General features: G+C 41.4%; 1 protein-coding gene across 1 annotated transcript in view; it reads right to left on the bottom strand.

The window, feature by feature from the left end:
• Positions 1-5,172: 5,172 nt before the first annotated feature.
• Positions 5,173-22,737, bottom strand: part of LOC147433135 (CDPK-related kinase 5-like) — a 30,149-nt gene continuing 12,584 nt past the window's right edge. Inside the window, exons 8-11 of the mRNA XM_086492816.1 lie at positions 6,937-7,044; positions 6,796-6,858; positions 6,553-6,720; positions 5,173-5,832 (exon numbers count right to left, since the gene is read on the bottom strand). Of these exons, the coding sequence (XP_086348942.1) occupies positions 5,698-5,832; positions 6,553-6,720; positions 6,796-6,858; positions 6,937-7,044 (474 nt within the window). The 3' untranslated portion in view covers positions 5,173-5,697. The remainder of the gene's footprint in view (positions 5,833-6,552; positions 6,721-6,795; positions 6,859-6,936; positions 7,045-22,737) is intronic.

The following is a 22,737-nucleotide window of genomic DNA, read 5'->3' as shown; positions in this document are numbered from 1 at the left end:
TCAGCTTCCTTGTTCGTTTTGTATACCCGTTGTGTATTCATTGAAAGGATTTTACATACGTTGAATCTCCTTGTCAATCATATTTTACTATGCTCCAGCCAAGTGTATATGAACTTTGTTGTTGATTATCCATGTGTTTCTCATCTACTAGCATCCCCGAGAGTCTGGCTTCCTAGTTCTTTTGGAGGCCTACCATCTAGATTCATTGGTCTTTCACGTGTATTCAACTCAATGAAATTCTCTGGATATTGCTACCTTTGATGTTGTACCTCTCCGTGTTCAAAAGTAGTGCATTTAAGTCTACATTTTCCATAGGAAATATGTTTGTGGATGTCAGCATTCATTCGATCGTCTCTGTTCCATATTTCCAACCCAGTTCTTCTAGTGTCATTGCCCTTTTCTAGCTTCTGGTATTATTTTTTACATGTATTCTATGAATCACCAATGTTTGGCCTACATACTTGTGAATGGCACCTACACTTATGCCAAGGCCTTCCCAATAGCCTACCCTGATCTGAAGGTTTTCAACAACTAAACTACTAGCATGGACTATTGGTTAATCCGCCATTCAAATTCTAAAAGGGGCTAGTTTCATATCTTGGATTCCCAACCTCTATCTACTGACATGCTCTCCTTGGATATTAACACCATCATCGCTATTCAATATCACCCCCGATAGTGGCTCCCACCGTTTCCTCATCTTGAATCAATATGGAAGACCGACAATTGATCATGTTTAATCTTAGACAAATCCACGATCATTGCATTTGATTCCTTCTTCCTCTGCTTTCTTATTAAAATTAGCACCCTCTAGTAATGTCCTTTTGTTATCGTTCAGTTCAACAGTAAGCCTTTGAATTCTTTCACAGACCTTGATATAGATCTGGTCATGTTCATTTTCAGAGCTACTATTTGAACTCGAGGATCTCCCCTCTAGATAATTGTCATCATAGTGGCATGCCTCTGCTAGCCTCTTGCGTCGTCTAGTTGATGGATCCTTTTGTGAGGAATCGGATTGTTGCTTATGAACATTTTTCATCCCTATATCCAATTTATCAGCTTCGGCTAAGTTTTCCTGACTTGTTGGACATTCTTCTCCATGTGCTCCTTTGAGCCCTTTTCTGGTTCTTAAGATTCCTTCTTCCTAGCATCTACCTTACCAGATTCGTGCTCTAGGAGTTCCTTCTTCAAAACCTCTGGATTCTATGGTGAAAGGATTTGGATGGTTCTAGCATATGAGCATGCAGGCTTCTCTACTATCTTCCTTGTTAGATCCTCTGTGATCTTGGTTGTCAGTGTCCTCTGCTCCTACCATTCATCTACCTCCCTCGTCTTCCAGACGCCTCTTTGCTTCTCCCACCTCTAAGCCTCTTCAATCTGTTTCATTTGGTCAATCGACTCATCTAATCAATGACAACCCCAGTGCCCTTGGTGATCACTCACATCAGAACTGGTCTGCCATTTTAACTTTGGGCACTTCAGCTTTAACATTCTTTGGACACTTAGCTACAAAGTATCCATACTTGCCACAAGTATAACAAGTGAAATTATGCCTTCTAAAGTCGGCTCTTCCTCAAACCTTAGTCCTCGATCCCTTCTTTTTACTCTTTGATTGGTCCTTTGTCTTACTTTAAGACAAACTGAAATTGGAACTAAACTCCTCGATCGATAATTCACTATCACTCAAATTTCTTCTACCCTTATGCATCTTTTTCTTCTTTGCATGTTGCTCCAACTTCAAATCTCTTTGTACCAAATCATTAAATTTCCTAGTCGATGCTGGTACCCCTTATTTTCTGAGTTTATTACTTTTGTATCCACTCAGGAACCATGCACGCCTCTTCTCTAAAAAAAGGTTCGTTCAATTGTGTAGTCAGCTCCTTGATATTTTCGACATAGATTCTAAATGATAATTTTCCCTACTTGATCTTGTCGAGCTTGCAGAGTATATCTTCATCCCCATAATTCTCATTGTATTCTAGAAGAAATGCCCCTTTAAACTTGTTGTATGTCGCAAGTTTGCAAGCTAGATAGCGGTGATACCACTTCCAAGCTGCATTTTTCAGAGTTTGTGGGAAGTACTCACCCCACTCACCGTCATTAATATCCATTAAGTTTGCATATTGCTCAAAGGCTTGTATGTGTACATGTGGGTCATCTTTCCTGCCACCTTTGAATGTTGGAATGGCAATCTTAAGGTCGCTGGATCTCCCCCCAATCCTGGACCTCTCATTATCTACTTCTCTCTCTCTCTTCGTCTAGGTTTTTCCTTGTGATTAGATTTCTTCTCCCTACACATGTCTCCATCCTATCTCTCATTATACTGATCGTCCATTTCAGTCACAGTATCAAGTTCATCCCTTTAATCTGGTTTTGCATCTCACTCTGCCCTTCTGCTACGCCTACTACTATCACTTGCATCAGTCTGGACTTTCACTTTGCCCTTCAGATCTGACTTTCGAGACCCATGCGAATGAGAGTCTTTTATCTCTCTTTGACTGCCTTCACCTTGATTGGACTGAATGGTGAGATTTCCCAAGCCCCTCAAGGCCTCTCCTCCCAAGATTACCATCAATTTCCTCATTCTGGGATTGAGGTCCTTCATCAAAGCTCTGCTTCCGTTCTTCAGGCACTATGCTGATATGGTAATGGTCCTCATCAAAGATTCTAGCGGGTCTCCTTCCTCTCACTAAACATCTTGGCCGCATTGTGAATGTTCAGTTGACTTTGAATTCCAATTGGAAGACTCGTTCCTGTCAAGAGCTCACCACTGTAAACGCCAAAATAGAATGAGCTGGTCACTTTGACAACAATCCCAGGCTAGACTTCAGAATTAGATGTCAGATTAAATTAGAACGGACGGACTCAAATTTCATATGAACATAAGGAAACTAGATAGACAGTTGAACTGAAAGAATAGAGTCAGATATTGAACCATCAAATACTAGAACTAATATATTTAGATAATGAGTTAGAAGTACAATTGAATGGGCATCGAGTGTTAGATTACAACAAAGCTTGATTACAGCTACAGCAACAACTCGATAACTACATAGGGACAAATAAAAGGACCAACAAGTTACAGAGTACCCAAAATGAAAGTAGCAGGTCCTATTCATAAGCTTTGACCGACTATGTATAGTTACTGCCTGATAGTTCCTTTTTGTATTCTATAGGGACAATTCCCACAATCTACAATATGCTTCAAGAATTCTTTTGTGTAGCAATTAGCTAATATAAGATGCTTTTATGTGCAACGTGTATTTTCTATTTAGGCCTAGCAACGGGGGTAAACAGTTCTGAAGAGCTATATTTTTTAAAACACCACTAATTTATTTGTTCGCTAATGAGTACACTTTGTTTTGTGTCCTAGGTCATGTGATTTTGTGTCCATAACTTTACACAAGATGACTATATGCAAACAAATTACCATACACAAGGCAAAATCCTAATGAAAAGTAGTTTTGAGTAATCCTCTCACCCTAGGCAAGCACCACTATACATATGGAGCCGAGTATATATTTTCATATCATCTTCCAAGTAAAAGATGCAGAAAGGACTACTAAGAATGTGAACAAACCCATAATGCATCGAAAAAAGATAAAAAATAGTACCGCAACTTCATCATGTCCATTAAGATTAGTGTTGTTCATTGTGGTTCTTCGTTCTATCCAAAATTATGCTTAGAGAATGATGACAAATGAACTAGTGTCCCCAAAGAATTAACCAAATAATACCCTCAAATCATGAAAAATCAATTGTCATCAAATAAAGAATATGCCTCATGCAACTCTGATTGTGGGTTCAAAAATATAGCCCGTTTATACTAGTTCAAAAAATGTATTAACCATCCTCCTTGGGTGGCTTACTTGAGAGATGCTATCTTCAAAAAATGTGCCTATCACAAGAGGTCAACACAAAGGAGACTTTGAACTCATCAAACTTGCATAATCAGGGTTATACTTTTCTTAATTCAAAGTTGGATGTTAAAGTAATATACTATATAGCGAAAAATTATTTATCAATGGGGTGTATTTCTTCAAATGAAACATGATAATCTGCTCTTTTCAGGTTCAATAATCAATTGATTCTAGTGCTTTCTTTCCATTGTTTCTTGTCCTCAATTGTGTCTACCTTTCTCCCAATGGATGGCCCAACAATGAAGTCTTTTCAAATTCAAATACAGAGCAAGCCTAACATCTACAATCCAAAGAAAGCACAATTATAGACAATACTATCAATCAATCTCCCGCAAAAGTCTGGAGCTCGAATGAACAGAAGAGCACTGATCAAGAATCGTAAGCAAAAAATTCGCTTTGAACATTAAGGGTTAGACATGCAATACTCAATAGAACATAAACTTCCTTCAATTTCTCTCTTTGTATGTATAGAATCTGTACATCCCATTTCAACTAAGACCACCCCCCCCCCCCCCCCCCCCCCCCCCCCCCCCACACACACACCGTCCCTTCTGGCCTAATAATTTGGCATACTTAACTACTACTCCAAAACAGCTATGTGAGTTTGCAAGCAGAAAATGGAGCAGGCTTAACAATCAGACAAGTTCGCTGCAATTTGGTAAGGGAAGGGCAGGCCTTCTGTCCCATATACAATATCTTGATGGCACCACTCTTTCTGGCGAAGCTAGTTGGATATACACAACTTTGAGACACCCAAGGGATGGAGAAGAAGAGGCTGAAGTGTAGAGCACAAGCAGAGAAGGAGAGAGGCACTCTACAAATAGAGAGTTAAATTAACATCATATGTACGCATATAAAAGACCAACACGTCCGACAACTTTGTGTGCACATGTCTCTAGCCTCTAGCTCAAATGCATGGCTTAAGGTTTTAACCCCCATAGAATTGGATACAGCTTGATTTCTCCAACAAAGCCAACATCACAAGGCATCCAAAGCTTCATACGACACTACTCACAGAATATATACACAAGACCCCCTTGCTCAATTACTCGGGACATGGAGGCAACAATTCCGAATAAAACACATCAATCAAGTGTCAAAAGTGGTATCATCAGAAGGCATTCTCAATTATATCCAACGTATCATTAGGACAACTGAGGATGCCTTGTGATGAATGCCACAGGCAGTGGTATCATCACAAGGCATCCTCAATTATATCTGACACATCAATAAGATGCCTGTGACAGAGTAATACACAAAACCCACTTGCTCAATTACTCAGAACATGGAGGCAACAATTCAACAGTAAAAATACATCAGTCACGTGTCCCAAACCTGCGGTGACAAGTGAATAAAATGCTTGTTGCAAGGTGTTTTTACACCCCAACAAGCAAACAAATATATCATGATCCCCATCATAATAAACAGGTAAAAATCTTAATGGATAGAATTGGCTAGGGAGGACGCTCAGAGATGAGAACAATGCTTTTTTTGGCCAAAATTTCGAGTGCCAAAAAATCTTGTACTGTTTCGAAATCCCGCTGTGTACCAAACTTCTTTACTTTACAAGCCCTTAGCCTGTACAGGTTCAACGACTGCATTGGTTCCACACTTATGTGTCTTGTCCGCCGCCCAATTGTTGGACCAAGCACAGGCTCAATGGCATCTTCAAGCACTCAGCTCATTGCAAATATTTGATCACCGTGTTACTGTTCTGCTTGGGTTGCATGCTCCATTATCACATCGTTTGATGCTACCAAAATAGCTACTGAGTGTGTTATTGCGGTTTACTACGAGGTGGCATCCCCCGAAGAAGATTTGTGAACCCAAAAAAGCTAAGTTTTCCATCACTATGCCTCACCCAATCACGCAACACGACATGTGCAGGGACCGTAGGTGGAACACCAAGCTCCTGTTTTACCAAAACCACAAAAAGAGTGTCATACATCCTTTCCAGAAGATTTGACAGTAAACCAATAACTTGACAGATCACCCCTTCACTAATAACTTGACAGGTTACTTGCCTATGAATTCACTGGTAGAAAGATAAAATTAAGCCAAAATTACCCTGAAATTTGTGAAAATTCCCAAAATACCCCACAAATTTCAAAAATTCCCAAAATATTTTGCCAAAAAACCCGAAAATGCACTTGGCTTTTTTCAAAAGTCCCAAAATGCCCCTTAATAGTCTCGCAAACATTTCTAAAGACATTTTTCTTTGCAAATCTTCATACAAAGAATGATTTTCTCTCAACAGAAGATGGTTGAACTAGGATTTACATGGTTTCTGGACTCTCAAGATGAAATGGTTCATATTTAGAGACATAAATGCCTCTATTTGTGAGCTTCGGCGAAATTCTTCTCTAAGATTATTAAAGAAGATATTGTCGAAAACAATAGACTAAGCAAAAATTGGAGCAAATCCATCAAAAATTGGTACAAGGATATACTGGGAATTTCCACAAATTTCAGGGGCTTTTTGGTAAGTTTCCCTAAAATGAAAGCATGAAAGCTATCCTTGACCACTCTACAGGCTTTCTTCGTGTATCTGACTTGAATACTCTAGAACCACTTTACGTATTTATGAATGAACTAGAAGAATGTGACCTACGGGTGTGGTATAAGCGCTTACTCTAGCAAGATCTTCTATCATCACCACCCGGTTGCCTTCTCTCTCAAATATTTGGTAAGCATTGTGTGCTTGTTGCTCCCACCTTTCAAGGCCTTCAAACTGCGGCACACTGATAGCTGCAGCACAAAACTCTTGAAAGTCCATTTTTTTGAATTGGAGTGCATCAATCTGCAAGGAAATAAACTGGTAAGAAACCCTTCTTGTGCATTCCGCTTCAATTAAAAGAAAGTAAGAAGCACATACAGAAGAAATCATCTCTAACATTCGAGAATCTCTCATTGCATCTGTCGTATTTCTCATCAGAGCCTAACAAAAGGAATCTCCTTCAGTGAGAATCTTTCCATATTTGCTTGAATATAAGGCACTAACATCTATCCAACTTACTGCTTTTAAATTTTCCAAGGATATACGACCATTTTTGCTAGGTTCAAGCAGCATAAATTGAGCTCTCAAATAGAATAGGTCGTCCTCAGACAGAGTCTTTGAAAATGCCTGCAAAAAAGATTGTTAGTCTAATTGCATCCAGAGAAGACTTGAAAAAATTGTCATCACAATCACACATGATATGCATGTTGATTGTTGCTTACTATCTTAAGGCAAAGGAGCTTCTTCTTCGAGTCTTGTCATGATCGTGCGTACTCACAATGGCTCTACAGACTATAACAACTAGCAATGTATGGCACTTGCTTCAAGTGATGTGTTCATATTCATAGCTAATGTGATTCTCAAGCAAGTACTGATCTTATCCTTGTTTTAGGTCGCATAGTAACATAGGACGCATTCCAAACAGCTGGGACGGGAACAGGGGACAGCTTAGAGGGGAATTATGTTTCCAGAAGAGGGGTTCAAAACAAGAGGACGGGGCTATACATTCTTTGACTTAATGATTCATGCAACTGGCTGATAGGCTTGTTTTTGCCACTTACAATCCTCATTAATTCAGAATCTCTACCTGACAGAGATTCCAATATCAACACCTCTAGTATGTTTCAGCTTCATCAGTTCCAAAAACGATGTCTGCCATTTCAGCCATTCGTAATTTTTTTTTCCAAGACCATACTGCTTGTCTTTACAATGGAGTTGTTTCTAAATCCAGGACAGTCACAACCTCCATTTACTAATCCATTTTTACTCAGTAAAAATACCAAGCAGCATACTAACCAATAAAAAAACGCAAAGACAAAAACAACCTAATGTTGCAAGAGAACAAGAGCTCGATAATGAAAAGTACACCTGCTAGGCCAAGTGTGACATCACTAATGATGTCAGATGGGGAGACAAGCAGAGAGGCTTCGAGAGTTTTCAGCCGAGGTTCATTGTACCCATGAGAATACTTCAAAGAATAATTCGAGTTTATTTGACACAAGGCAGAGGATCTTGGGCATATCCCAAGATATGCATAAAGAGTATGTAAAGAAACAGGAAAACAAGTCCTCCAAGCTAAAGAGGAGAGTTTCAGATAATTTCATGCCTTCAAAAGAACAGCAGCACTCCTATTTCGTTCTTAAGGGTCCTTCGCGACAAAATTGAAGCACAGCACCGTCAGCCCCCTCTCACTGAAAAAAAACAGAGTAGAGAGAATTCTCCCTAACTCAAACCTGCCACAAGTCCCCCTCCTGCTGACCGAAAATCTGCAGCCCAATCAGCCCCTTCATGCACTCCCAAGGCCCAATTGCATGCCGGAGTCGTTGAGCCGTGGCTCTCTCCTAGCTGCCTATGGACACGCATTAAACAAACCACCCAACCATGGCCACCATCCGGTAGTAACCCGAAGCTGGGGCTAGGGTCCGAGGACATAGGCACACATTTGTAAGATCAAGCATCCCATACCACCCAACCTTACCTTGTCGAGGTGAACTCGCACACGCTTAGCCTCGTGAGCTGACCAAAGGCACTCTGCCAATAAAGGTCGTTGTCTACAAATGAGGCCTTGGCCTCCTTTTATAAATGACCAGCCACAAAATCCTTGCTACTATTATAGGCAAACTGTAATTGCAAAAGCAGCCTTTACTAATCAAATTGCATGTGAGAGACCTATGCTCTCAACATATCCTCTAATGTCTGTTCATTGGACTCAAGGTGATCAAAGACATATTCGACTTCGTTTAAAGGCGAGCAAACACATCTCAACACGTGAACTTACTAATGCGATCACTAACAATGTCCTCTAGCAAGCCATACAGCTTATAAAGCTGATCAACAAATAAAACGATCAATTCATGGCTTTTTATTGTGTGAACATCATGGCATTCAACAAAAAAATTTGTCGAACCTCGTATTTCCAGCACGTAGACTTTTCCATTTCTGAACAGTAGTCCACCCTTAACGGAGTATTCTCTATCTTGTCTCTTCAAGGCAACTCACTTGGGTCTCCGGATCACCCACCAAGCCTGTATGCAAGTAACGCCCAGCTTTGATCTCGTTCCATATCTTGCCAAAATAACAATCCAAACAACATACCCCTCAAAGAGAGAGAGAGAGAGAGAGAGAGAGAGAGATTTCAATCGTGGATAAATCATTAGCTGCAAGAATCCGAATGAGTGCATCAACGACTCGATTGTATTGGATCACACAGTCAAATTCTTCCAGTAGTTCAACCCATTCGACCTTCCAACCTTTAAGATCACCCTAACCTCACACAACACAAGGATTGATGATCAATCTATGCAGAAAAGGTAAAAGCCTATAAATAATGCCGCCACTTTCTCAAAGCGTAGACCACAACATAAAGCCCTTTCTCATACGTTGGATAACGCATTCCAACATCACAAAGCTTCTTGCTTTCAAACACACATGTCACGTGACACATCCAACCCTATGTGTCCGTGGACAAGCTACAGCACGACAAGGGTTCGGTCAGTCCAGTCAGTCTAGATTTAGAAGAGTCAGTCTAGATTTAGAAGTGATCTGGCACTTTTGTGAGTCTATTCGTAGACCGTGCATGCCCAGTCACTTAGTGTAGATGAATATCCTCTCGTTGCACATAGCATGATCATAAGCATTTTCATCAGAATCCATCACAATCCTTCAGGGGAATTTTCCAGTGCATTTAGTCTATTTTACCTATTTTTGACATTTTTCACTTAATATTTTTAAGTGACTTTTGTTGGAAAGTAGGTAGAGCAATTTGTATATAAGCAAACCTAGATTAGCACTAAATGGCAGAAGAGGCAACAGGAGCCAAGCTCAGCAAGCAACTTCTCAACAAGACCCCTCCCTCCAAGCAAGACCCAAATCTAGCGTTTTCTTCATCAAGCACCATCGCCACCCACAGCATCAGCCTGGCGTTTCTCCATCAGAAGATCATCGCCACAGACCCCCGTCAGCTAGCGTTTTTGGAAACCCTTGCCCTAGCGTTTTGGAGACCCAGCAACCTAGCATTTTTGACAGACACATCAACCTAGCGTTTTGCAGATTTGCAGCATTTTCAGCCACAACAATGCAGCGTTTTCAGCAATGAAGAACCTGCAAGTTCAGCCCCTAAAGAGTAGCAGATTCAACACGGAAAGACCATCAGTTTTCAGCCTAAAGAAACCTCAGTTTTCACTTGCAGATTTTTAGCGTCAAAGACCTACAGAAACAGTCCCAGAATAAGCGTTTTTGGACTCATAGCAGATTTCAGCCCATAGCATTTTTGGACAGCAATAGAAAGATTGCAGATTTCAGTCCTAGTGTCGGCCTCGTTGTCATCACCGACATAGCCTAGACTTACATCAGTCACATGCATTCCCATTGTACCAGTTTGTGCAATCAATAGTAGACCACTCTCGCCGACGAGAGTGGGGCCTTCGGAGGAGGGTTTTACAACGTCTCTGGTGTCGTATCTCTCTTCTCTCTCTATCTCTCAGTCTCATACACTTGCATGCACAATGTCCATTCACTTTGTTTGTGATCATAGCACTCTCTTATTAAGAACGGAAGGCTCTCCCTTCCATAAGAACAAAAGGAACCTTGAGCACAGTTCGGAGCACTCATCTTGAGCAAAGCGCTAACATTCATTCCGCTGCACCTAACAAGTTAGACCACAAGACCCATCCTAAATAAGCACAAAAAAGGTAGAGCCGTATAAATAATGCTGCCACTTTCTCAAAGCATGGACCACAACATAAAGCTCTTACTCATGCATTGGACTCTATGTACAAGTATGTTGTATATTAAAAATAAGATTTGCTTTGTCAAGTTGCATATCATGCAAAAAAATATTATCTTAGTCGGCACCAAATTCTAGCTCCGAATTGTGAAACATCATATTCCAAACATCCATGTCTTCAGTGCGAGCTACCCTAGCCCAATATTCGTGGTCACTCTCCCTCATCTGCACCATCTGTAACAATTTTGCATCCACAAGATTGTGTAAGTTTTCATTATCCAGGAAGATAGTCCCATCATGGCTATAGCCTAATGCTCTCGCACAAGCGCATGCGTACAGAATATTTTAGTGCTAAAGTTGCAATCAATGCATGAACTACGCCATATATATTTCACGTTGAATCAAGCAAACCAAGAATCTCGACATTCATGGTTGGAATGGTTGTCCATGTATGAGCGGGACAAGTTCCAACATTGTTATCTATTCATAATTTACATCTTGGTCGTTTCCATAGCATCTTTGACATTACTCAAGGTTCCACCCTTGAGAAGTGTCCAAACATAGTCCTCATGTAACCCGAGGATATACATGTGGGCGGATGTGCAAAAAAACACATCCGCCCACATGTATATCCTGCAAGTTCCATCTTGAAACCTACACCAAAAAAATTAGGGTTCGATTCCTTCCATAAGGTCGTAGCCAACCACAGCATGGTCCATCAGCTCTTGGACACGTAGTGTTCCTCTTGCGGTGATGGTAGTCCCAAGCCATAGCAATCACATCGGACCTCCAAGGTCATCAACTCGTGATTCGTGAAGAGACATCTACTGAGAGATGTTAGAAATTTCAAGTTATAATCTGGTATGGTTTCCATGGCAAGCATTTCACGATACCCCACTCTGCCAGAAGTTGCACTTCAAAGGAAGATGTCAGAAACCATATAACTTCGGGCAAAAATTTTCTTGAAAGCTTGCCAAGTCCTTGCAGTGTGCGGCTTGGTAGCTATAGACATCAGCATCTGTATGGCACTGCTTTTGAAAAAAAACAGTGACTCGAAACAAATCTTAGATCCTTCTCTTGCAAGTGATCTTTTTGGTTTAAGCCCTGTAGACATGAGTGGTGAAGACGGGAGACGCTCGATGCGCAATGAAGTAAGAGTGGGAGTGACTAATAAGTCCGGAGTCGGGACCCGAAGATACTTCAAATAAAAATTCAAGTAGTCTCTGGTTTACTCTGTCTGCTCTTTTGTAGGATCGGTATGCTTTCAGAAAAGCACACGCCAGATGCTCCGATACCACTCTCACAAGACGGGCACCACATGCCAATAGAAAAGAACAGACTGAACAAACTTTAAGCACTTCAATAACAATTGAAACTAAAAGAGAGAGATCACACGCCGGTACTCCATCCTCTGCACCTTCGTCCAAAGGCATGCCAGAGAATGAGCCTAGGCCCTAGGCCCCAAAAGCAATTTACATGAAAAGCCTTCAAACTCAAAAGCATCTGGTCCAAAAGCAATGCCCAAAAGCTACCAGCGTGATTTACGAAAATCCGTACAACTGCCACATCAGCAAGCCAATCGTGGAAATCCGTACAGGCTGCCACATCAGCAGGTCAACATAATTTCCGGGTTGTCCATACAGTTACCACGACAGCATGTCAACATAAAAATGCGAGATTCTGTACGACTCTGCCACGTCAGCAAGCCAATGTAAGATCTTTCTATTGCTTCTGCTGCTTCTGCTTCTTCTAGGGTTTAGGCCCCTTGGCTGGGATCTGCACAGTGGCTCCATTCTTCAGTGGCTTGACACATCAGCAGTTTGTGACAATGCAAGCCTCTTTAGTCGCATTGACTTAAAGGGCGGGTATCATCAAATACGAATAGCCCCTAAGGATGTCCATAAGACTTCCTTTTGCACTACCTTTGAACTATATGAATTTTTGCCTTTCGGCTTGATCAATGCTTCTGCCACATTCAATCGAATGATGGATCAAATTTTCAGTCCACACCGAGCTTTCACAAGAGTGTTCTTTGATGACATGCAGTTGCATGTAGATGCAAAGAAAACTAAGTTCTTTCTCACAAAAATACACTATCTCTATCTCAGCCTTTTAGTCTCCCACAACCAAGTGAGTATGGATCCAACCAAGATGATGTAAGTAGCTTTTTGGGATTGTGTTTTTATTATCGGAGCTTTATCCAAGTCTTTGCTCATGTAGCAAGACCAATTCATGACATAACAAGGAAGAAGATCCCAATTCGATGGGCAACGAAACAACAAAGAGCCCTTGGTAGGCTAAAGTATGTATTAAGCCATGGTCTTATTTTCATGGTGCTTAAGGAAACCATTTGAGGTTCATTGCGATGCTTCAGGTGATTGCATCGGCGCAATGCTTAACCAAGAAGCCAAAGCAATGGCTTACAAAAGTAGACGGCTTAAGGATGCAGAATTGCCTTGATCTACGAGAACAAACTTATGGCTATAATTCAAGCCTTGTCTACCTGGAAGTATTATCTTCTATGAGTGGATTTTGTGATCAAAACCGATCATCAGAGTTTGTGGTATTTCTCACGCAACGAAAATTATCTGAGAAGCAAATGAGATGGGTCAAATTTTTGTCCGAGTTTTACTTCCAAATCCTTCATACGGCTTGGACTAAGAACATGGATGCAAATGCACTGTCTAGACGGCCAAGAGTAAATGAAATTACTTATCTATATCACCAAGAACTAGAATCACTTCCAGATTTGTATCCGATCGATCGAGACTTCTCCTTCATTTAGAGCAAGTTACAAAACGGAGAGAATGAATATCCCTATTCTATTTAGGATGGTTACCTCTACCACCACCAAGCAATTTGTGCGCCGATGCCATTGAGGAAGAAAATTATGGATGAAGCACATGCTTCGCCTTATGAAAGTCACCGAGGTGTTCTCCCTACGACCTTAGTATTGGAAAGATATTTCTCTCAACCAAGCCTTAAAGGAGACATCGGTTCATATGTCAAGGAATGCTTGGTTCAATGGCTTGCCAAAAAGTCATGTACGATCGGCATAAGACGCCTAGGTTACTCCAACCTTTGCATCTGTTTGATCAACCCTGGTAGAGTCTTGCCATGGATTTTATTATGGATCTCCCAAAGAGTCCTCGATTTGGAAAGTCAATTTGAGGGATCACATTGAGTGGTTTTCTTGTGGTTTGCCAACAGAGATTCGACAATATTGTCTACAACAAAAGTCTTTTTCTATCTAGAGACTTATGGGACATGCCGAACAAGGCTTTGGTATGCATGCCGGCTCATTGACTTATCCTACGGACAAGCCAGTGTCCACCTCAACAAGACAAGAGTCTTCCAGTGAAGAGAAAGAACCAAGGGACCCGAATGAAAGTTCATCATAGGATTTCGGAGAAGTAAGGGAATCAATTGATAGTGTATCCCAAGGTTCCGACAAACCAAGGGAACCGGATGAAAGTTCATCAAAGGATTTCAGAGAAGTGAGGAAATTAGATGATAGTGCATCCAAGGGTTCCGACGAAGCAAGGGAATCAATTGATGGTTCATCACCAAATTCCGACGATTCAGCTTGAGGTGTCAATGGACAAAGGAGGCTAGCAGGGCTACCAACAAGTCATAGGGCACAGGAAAGGAACAGAAAAGTAAGCTAGGTCCACTGAATAATTTGACCAAGGATACTTTTTTGGCCCTTGATGCAAATTGAATGAAGAAGGAGAACATCGCAAATTCTCTTTAAAGAGAGTTGAACCTTGAAGCTTGGCAGTGTCTATTGCAAAAGTTATCAATCAGCACGTTGAATCTGGTGCAAACTGGATAGAGGAGGAGAACATCCCAAATTCTCTTTAGAGCGAGTTGTAACTTGAAGCTTTTGGAATATTAGCATTGTCTATTGCAAAAGTTATCGATCAGCAAGTTACTTATCAACAAGTTGAATCTTGTGCAGTGCGGACTGCACAAGAGGGGAGCTATTCCACTCCTTTGTCACAGATTGCCTAGATTGAATAAAGTCGCTAATTTCTCTTTGAGGTTTTAGGGATTCTAATAGACTGACAGTACTTTGTTGAATGACTTTATGAAAATATGTGCACTGAATTGAAAATTGACATGCACAGAAAGACGAGCATTTTATTTGTTGATGAATGATTTAAACTTAGTGCGAGATCTGGATGTGATGGCTAAGTATGTGAGAATTGAATGCGATTCTAGTGCATCAAGATGTCTATCTGGATGAGATAACTGGATACTATTTGTGAGTGCACCAAGAGCTTCGGAAGGATGAGATGGTTGCATTGTGATCTAGGTGCATCAAGAGTTCTACACGGAATGAGATGGCTAGATTGAATGATTGAAACACGATGTTTCGGTGTGAACTAAGTATCTGATTTTGTGAATTGCATGCTATGTTGATGTATGGTCTTGTGGGGATGGTCATAGGCATTGTCACGGGACAACGCACCCCCAAGTCGAGAATTCGACACAACATACATGTAAATCACTTAAAATACTTCACAACTTTAGAAACTTGACTCGACACAGCCCGGCGTAGTTCCGTGCCCCAAGGTATTGGCCCCAAAACTTGGCACCCCTTTCGGTATTTCTTTATTATATTAATGCTTGAGCAAAGTACAACACACGAGGGATCCTCTGCTCTCAAACTCTACGTCCAGATGCTCTGAAGAGTGAGGCCCCTATAAGTCTATTTATTCTTACAAGGGATACCAAAAGCAGAGCCCCAAAAGAAATTTAACTCAAAAGCAATTGGTCCAAAAGCAACTGGCTGCTAGTAAAAGCAACCAGCGCAATATTAGGAAAATCCGTACAATTGTTAGCGCAAATTGCGGAGGGTCGTACAAGTTGCGACGTCATCAGCTGTCAATGTGAATTCCGAATTTGATGTACAGTTTTGCCACGTCGGCATCCTCTGTCTACGGGTGGTCATGCCACGTCATCATGTTTGTGACATACTCCCCTCTTGAAAGAATTGTAATTGCTCTCGATTACGCCTGCAAAATCAGACATAGGCCATAAACCAGTCATAAACCAGTTCAATAGACACTGACTCTAAGTACCGACGCACTAGACGACACAAATCCAGCACTTGTACAAAGTCGACAGTCACATCACATCACATCACATTCTGATCACATTCAAATCGTGTCACAGAGAATCTAGGACCGTGATTCTTGGCAACGTATTTAGCAATCACATTTAGATCCGCATCGGCCCTCACTGAAGTCAAACTTACTAACCCCATATTGCGATCACATCCATAGAGTTCGTTCTGATTTAGGACCATGATTCCTGGCAACTTATTTAGCAATCACATCTAGATTTGTCCCAAATCTCACTGATCCCATACTCTGATCATGTCTATAGATTCTGAGACCAGAATGCTCCAGTCAATTTGGTCAATCATTCCATCTGCACTCGAGCACTGTCGTGTACGCGTAACCATTTCCGAGCATCCCAATCCATCACACAATGAGTTCATATTGAACAGAGTGGTTCAATCATCAGTTGTAGTTGTGTGGCCATCTCATCCTGCAGGAACTCTTGATGCGCTCACGACAGTTCCATTGAAACATTCGTGATTCAAAATTCAAGATTCGTTATCAAGTTCATTTTGGAGCTATCATTGCTCCGAATTCATCATCATCATCGATTTCACCTGTTATCTACACACAAATAGCAAGTCTTTCCAGAACACATTAATTTCATACATAAATCAAAATCATCTTCAAAATCTTTATTTCAAAGTTCTTCATTCACACACTTAGTTCATGTTGAACACGGTGTTTCAATCATCTCATCCATCCAAAAGTCTTGATGCACCTAGATCCCTGTGTAGCCATCTCATCCGGCAGGAACCCTTGATGCGCTCACTAGTCATCTCATTCATATGGGAATCTTGATATACTAGAATCATTCATCATCATCATTCCTCATGCATCATCATTCAAATTTCAAAACAAAATTCATCATTTTTATCTTGAATTGACGGATTCATTTCTGAGCTGCCGTTGCTCTCGATTGCTTTCATATGCAAATTCCTTGCCATGTTATCCTCGATTTCACCTGCAAAACAAGTAAAATTTCAAGCAAATGATTCGCCTCGTTGCAAGAGTCCATGTCGGGCTCCATGCTTCCAAATGCTTTCATATGCATGTTCCTCGCTCCTAGTAGTTATCTTCACACAGATAACAAGAGCTACCAAAAACATTAATTTCACACATACTGAAACTTTTTGCAAAAACCCTAACTTTCCAAAGTCGTTGGATATAAGATCTGTTCGTGTCAATGCGTAGAGCTTGTTGAGATGATCAACTTTGCCTTCAGTCGCATATCTAAACTCTCAACCGCTGGAGAGATTTTTAAATGTCTTCTGCCAAACTTCCCCGATGTCATATTCTTCATCCTGTTCTTCAATTCCTGCATCGGATTCTTTACCTTCCTACTGAGAGGTGTTATCTCTGTGAGATGCTCCACAAGAACCCATGTGTAATCTGAGATTCTTTATGGCTTATGCCCTGTAGGATAGAGCGATGACGACGGGAGAGCGCCCGATGCGCGATGAAGTAAAGGGTGAGAGTGGATAATAGGTTCGGGGTCGGGACACGAAGATTCTTCGATAACAATTTCCAAAGTATCCAAGTGCTCTATCTGCTCTTTTATAGGACCGGTATGCTTTGAGAAAAGCACACGTCTGATACTATGATCCCACTACCACGCGACAGGGCACTCCAAGTCGAGAATCCGACATGACATACAAGTAAATCACTTAAAATACTTCACAACTTTGAAAACTTGAGTCGACACAGCTCGGCGTAGTTCTGTGCCCAGAGATATTGGCTACAAAACCTAGCGCCCCTTTCGATATTTTTTTATTATATTAATGCTTGAGCAAAGTACAACACACGAGGGGTCCTTTGCTCTCAGACTCTGCGTCCAAATGCTCTGAGAAGAGAGGCCCCTAAGGGTCTATTTATTCTTACAAGGGATGCCAAAAGCAAAGCCACAAAAGAAATCTAACTCAAAAGCAATTGGCTCCAAAATCTGCCAGTAAAAGCAACCAACACAATATGCGAAAAATCTGTACAGTCCGTATAGCTATCAACGCAAATTGCAGAGGACTGTACAAACTGATTGCCTCGTCATCAGTTGTCAGCATGAATTCCAGGTTTGCTGTGTTGTTTTGCCACGTCAGTATCCTCTGTCTGCAAGTGGTCATGCTACATCATCATGTTTGTGACATGCATGGTTTGCTTGATTAAAACGTGAAAAGAAAGAATATGAATCTGATAGTAACAAGATTTAGTAGATCAAGAAATCCAAGAAAAGATCAATGCAGTCTCCATGTGATTGCTAAATAGGTTAATATGATCATGATTTGTATCTGAGACCCATGACAGAAATATGATTAATCAATGATTGATGTCTATGTAAAAGTGCTATGTGAGGATTCTAGGTGCTAATCCTTAATTAAGTACTTAAACTCATGATTAAAACTTAAGAAACTTGAATTGAACTCAAAAAAAAGACTCAGAATACTTTTTGTTGATGTGTGATACAAGGGCTCCTTATATAGGAGACGAAGAGACAAAAAGGAAAAGACAGGTCTCATGGTGAAGAGACACGACTTTAGACATAAAGACACATCCTTTCGGCGAAGAGCTGCAACCATTGGGCAAAGAATCGCACCCGTAGAGCGAAGGGGTGTGACCAATCGTCGAAGGAGTGTGGCTTTTGGCGAAGAGACACGTCCTTTGGGCGAAGGGGTGTGACAATCCAAGCGCAAGGATCCTCCTTGGCATGGCACTTCGCGTATCTGCAACTAAGAGTAGATGTATTGTTGTTAACATAGTCACAATCGTGACATTCCCTCCCCATTTAAAATGAGAGCCCGTGTCAAAGAAATGACTTCTAATGTTGATAGAACTCTGGAAAAGCATTGAATCTTCGAAAATCTTCAATCTTTGAGTTATTGGAAACCTTTGTCTTGAACCTTTGCTTCTTGCGAAACCTTTTTGCTTTGACTGCTAAGTCCCATATCATTGCATTGTTCAAAGACTTTTTAGAGCAATCTGGCTTAATTAGGTTGACAGCAACAAGAGGTTGATCTTCAAAATCCTTCGTGTGATGTAAGACTTCTGGTTCAAAATCTTCCAATAAGTGTGAAATATTTGGCAAAGAGGAAATCTTCTCAAGACATTCTTCAAATGGAATAACTTCAACTTTAGTAATCTTTGGAGAGGATTTTGGCTTGAGACTGTAATCATCTTCCAATAATGAATCCCAAAATTCTTCAGAATCATCTTCTGAAACTGTAACTTCATGACTTGTAATTGGCATATCATCATCCAGTAAAGAATCAAAGAAAGCATAGTCGTCTTCAGACTCGGAACCTGCAACTATAGTCGTCTTCATCAATTGATTCAGGAGAAGTTAATGAATTCAAAAATTCATCAATAATAATATCTGCATCTGCATCGGGGATCATATTCGTTTCATAATCCACTGTATCATGCTGTTTCACTTGTACACGTGAGGCTTGAATCACTCTTTCCGCATAAAGCTCGTGTAAAGTCAATTCACGTCCATCTTTGAACAAATTGATAGTATGTCCTCAAAAGCTAATTGCTAGATAATATTGGAATAACCATTGCTGACCAAGAATCATGTCGTAATAAGATAAAGGCATGACTTTGAAATCCAATTGATCTACATAAGTTTGAATCTCGAACTGCAATTGTCGAACTGTCTGATCGCAAGTCAAAATTGATCCATCCGCTAATTCCACATCATATAAGTGAGATGTCTTTTGAGTTGGTAAGCCAAGCTGTTGAACTATCTGAGTGCTGACAAAATTATTCGAGCATCCGCTATCGACCAAAATATTGATGGAGCGACCATTGAGTGTTCCAAGAAGGCTCAAAACTTGCTTTGAGAGAGGCTCCAAAACTGAAGAATTGCACTGAGCATGCTTCATAAGAATACTCGTATCCTCTGAGACACGAATCGTATTGACCACAGACTTTCCTTTATCCTTAGTAGAATCTGGTTGTTTAACATTCGTTGATGTTTCCGCGTTTGAATTTATTTTCAAATTAGACGGATTTGGTCTCTTTGGACATTCATACCATCTATGGTCACCACTGCAAATTGTACATAATCCTTCCTTCTTTGTAGTTGAAGAAGCGTTTGACAAAGAGCCTTGCTGAGTATTAGAACTCCAATCTTGAGAAAAATCATGTCCTTTACCACGATCAAGTGGAGCATTTAAAGAAGATCTCCTTGGAGATTGTCGATCTTGAGAATAAAATCTTGAAGTTGAATAAGGCGTTGTTGCCTGCTGTCTGAACTAAGACTGTTGCTGTTGACTTTGGCTATATTGTTCACTGCGATCTCACTGTGAACAGCGAGCGCTATTTAAAGATTTATCACCAGGAAAACAATTTCGTATAGGGCACCGATTATCGCCAAGACGCTCCACATAGGCAATTGCACTATCCAAGGTGGTAGGGTTGTATTTTGTGCACATCATCCTTCAGGTTGGGTTCGAGTCCGTCGATAAAGCTGTGAAGTTGATCAAAGGGACTAAGGGTCTCTATCTCCAGAGTTAGCCTTTGGAACTCTATTATGTAAGCGGCCAAGGAACCTGTCTGGCTCAGGCGGCGAAGAGAGGATCGGGCATGAAAATCCGCATTGGCAAGTTCGAACGCCTTGCGAATAGCACGCCGGAATTTATCCCAAGAAGGTGTGTGTTTACATCAGCAACCCGTTGTTGCCACCAAAGAAATGTTGTGTCCTTGTGTTAGGTGCAACGGAATGAATGTTTGCGCTTTGCATCTACACTAAGTGACTAGGCATGCATGGTCTACGAATAGACTCACAAAAGTGCCAGATCACTTCTAATCTAGACTGACTAGACTAACTGAACCCTGATCATGTTGTAGCTTGTCCACGGACACATAGGGTTGGATGTGTCACGTGACACCTTGAGCAGAGAACTAGCAAGTGCAACTCTTTTACTCTCGACTAAGTCCGTGTTCGATAAGTAAATCTCCATTTTGAACAGCCATTGGTCCAACACGCGCTTGTCGCGGCGACCACTGTATGGTTCCGGCAATTTAACATCAAGCTTCTTCTTCTGTGCAGCATTAAAAATTTTGTAAAGTAATTGAAGTTCGTGATTGTCTACCTCTTCAGTTTGATCTGGTTCGTTTGGTTCACCCACTGAAGCTTCAGACGAAGGTGTTGAATCAACATGTGTAGTCCGAGAAGTTGTAGCACGATTCCGGGAAGTGTTTTGCGGTCGCATCTGATCCAAGCGAATGTGAAGTGATGCGAGGCTTGCGGAAAGTGTGGCCATCTGCTCCTCGATGAGAGTAAGGGTATCTTCAGATTGGCCTTCTCCGTCCTGAGAATTCGGCATGGTTACACCTCAAAGGGAATACGAACATATGTAGTTGTGGTTCGGGAGTAGGTTCTGGTGTGCCAAGTGCGGAATTTCAAGGAGAATTTCTGCTAGCAGTTCGTCTACATACGACAAGTACGGAACGGAATCATCATAGGCGTCATCCTCCATGAGGAGTGCGAGGCTGGAACGCGAGAATCACCGTGAGGGAATGTGTGTGCAGCATTGCCATCGTTGGAGATTTCACGTAAGAAGAGTTTGATGCCTTCCATTTGTTTTTTAAAATGTGTCCTTTGGTAAATTAAACCAAGTCACTTTTGGTCGGCCGGTCAAGTTTGGGCAGGCGGACACTCTTAATAATTTAAGTGATTATAAAGATTCAGCCAGCGTAGACCTTTCTGTAGCATAAGGTTTCTGGAAACGTAAAAAGTCCAACCAGTTAATTCAGCCAGCGTAAGGTTGCCAATAGCGTAATAATAATCAGCCAGGCCAGCATTTCAAGTTTCAACGTGCCGCTTGGAGAGGTGCCCCTTGGTAATGTACGGCTTGTTGATGTGCTCTACTGCTCGGGAAAAGGTGCAGCAAAAATGCACAACCCTCCATGTACCGGTTGTACACACGAGCCTTCGGGCGCCGTGCACAATTCTCCGGGTACGCCACACACATACTCTGGGAACGCCACACACACACACACTACCGTCCCGTTCTGTTTATGCTGCTACCACTGTGAGGATTCCCCGTGCTAATCCTTAATTAAGTACTTAAACTCATGATTAAGACTTGAGAAACTTGAACTGAACTCAAAAACATGACTCAGAATACTCTGTGTTGATTTATTGAATGTGTGATACAAGGGCTCCTTATATAGGAGACGAAGAGACATAAATGAAAAGACACGTCTCATGGTGAAGAGACGCGACTTTAGACGTAAAGACACATCCTTTCGGCGAAAAGCTACAACCATTGGGCAAAGAGTCGCACACGTAGAGCGAAGGGGTGTGACCAATCGTCGAAGGAGTGTGGCTTTTGGCGAAGAGACACGTCCTTTGGGCGAAGGGGTGTGACCATCCAAGCACAGGGGTCCTCCTTGGCATAGCACTTCGCTTATCTGCACCTAAGAGTAGATGTATTGTTGTTAACATAGTCACAATCGTGACATGCTAGATTGGTGGATCCTGGTGTATGGGTACATAGAGTCGGCGGCTGTTTTTGCAGGCCTAGTTGAGGGCGATCGCAATTCTTTCAAGAGGGGAGGAATATCATTTTGTGAAGAAAGTTTTGTCCGTTGGCTGTTTTTGTAGACGTAATCGAGGGAGATCGCAATTCTTGGCCGGGTGGCCTAGACCCAATATATCAAAAGATTGAACTCTAGCTGTTGATTCTATAAATTGCACTGACATGCTTACGTGGCAAACAATGAAATTCGACGTTTCGTGTTGCTGTGATGATGTGGCAGGCTGTACGGATTCCACGTTTTATGCTTCTAGCTTTTGACAGTTTTTTTGCAAGAGCTTTTGGCAGCAGATGCTTTTAGGGGTTGTGTTCTTTTTTCTTTTTAGAGAATTACCTACAATTTTGAAATCACAACTCACACCCCCAACCCCCCTAGGTGAAGCAATCCACCAACTCTTAAGATGAGTCTTCCCGACCGAATAAGATAGGC

This window comes from Adiantum capillus-veneris, chromosome 20 (genome assembly GCF_014529385.1).
Source record: "Adiantum capillus-veneris isolate H3 chromosome 20, ASM1452938v2, whole genome shotgun sequence".
Lineage (NCBI taxonomy): Eukaryota > Viridiplantae > Streptophyta > Polypodiopsida > Polypodiales > Pteridaceae > Adiantum > Adiantum capillus-veneris.
This window is presented reverse-complemented; position numbering and strand designations above follow the sequence as displayed.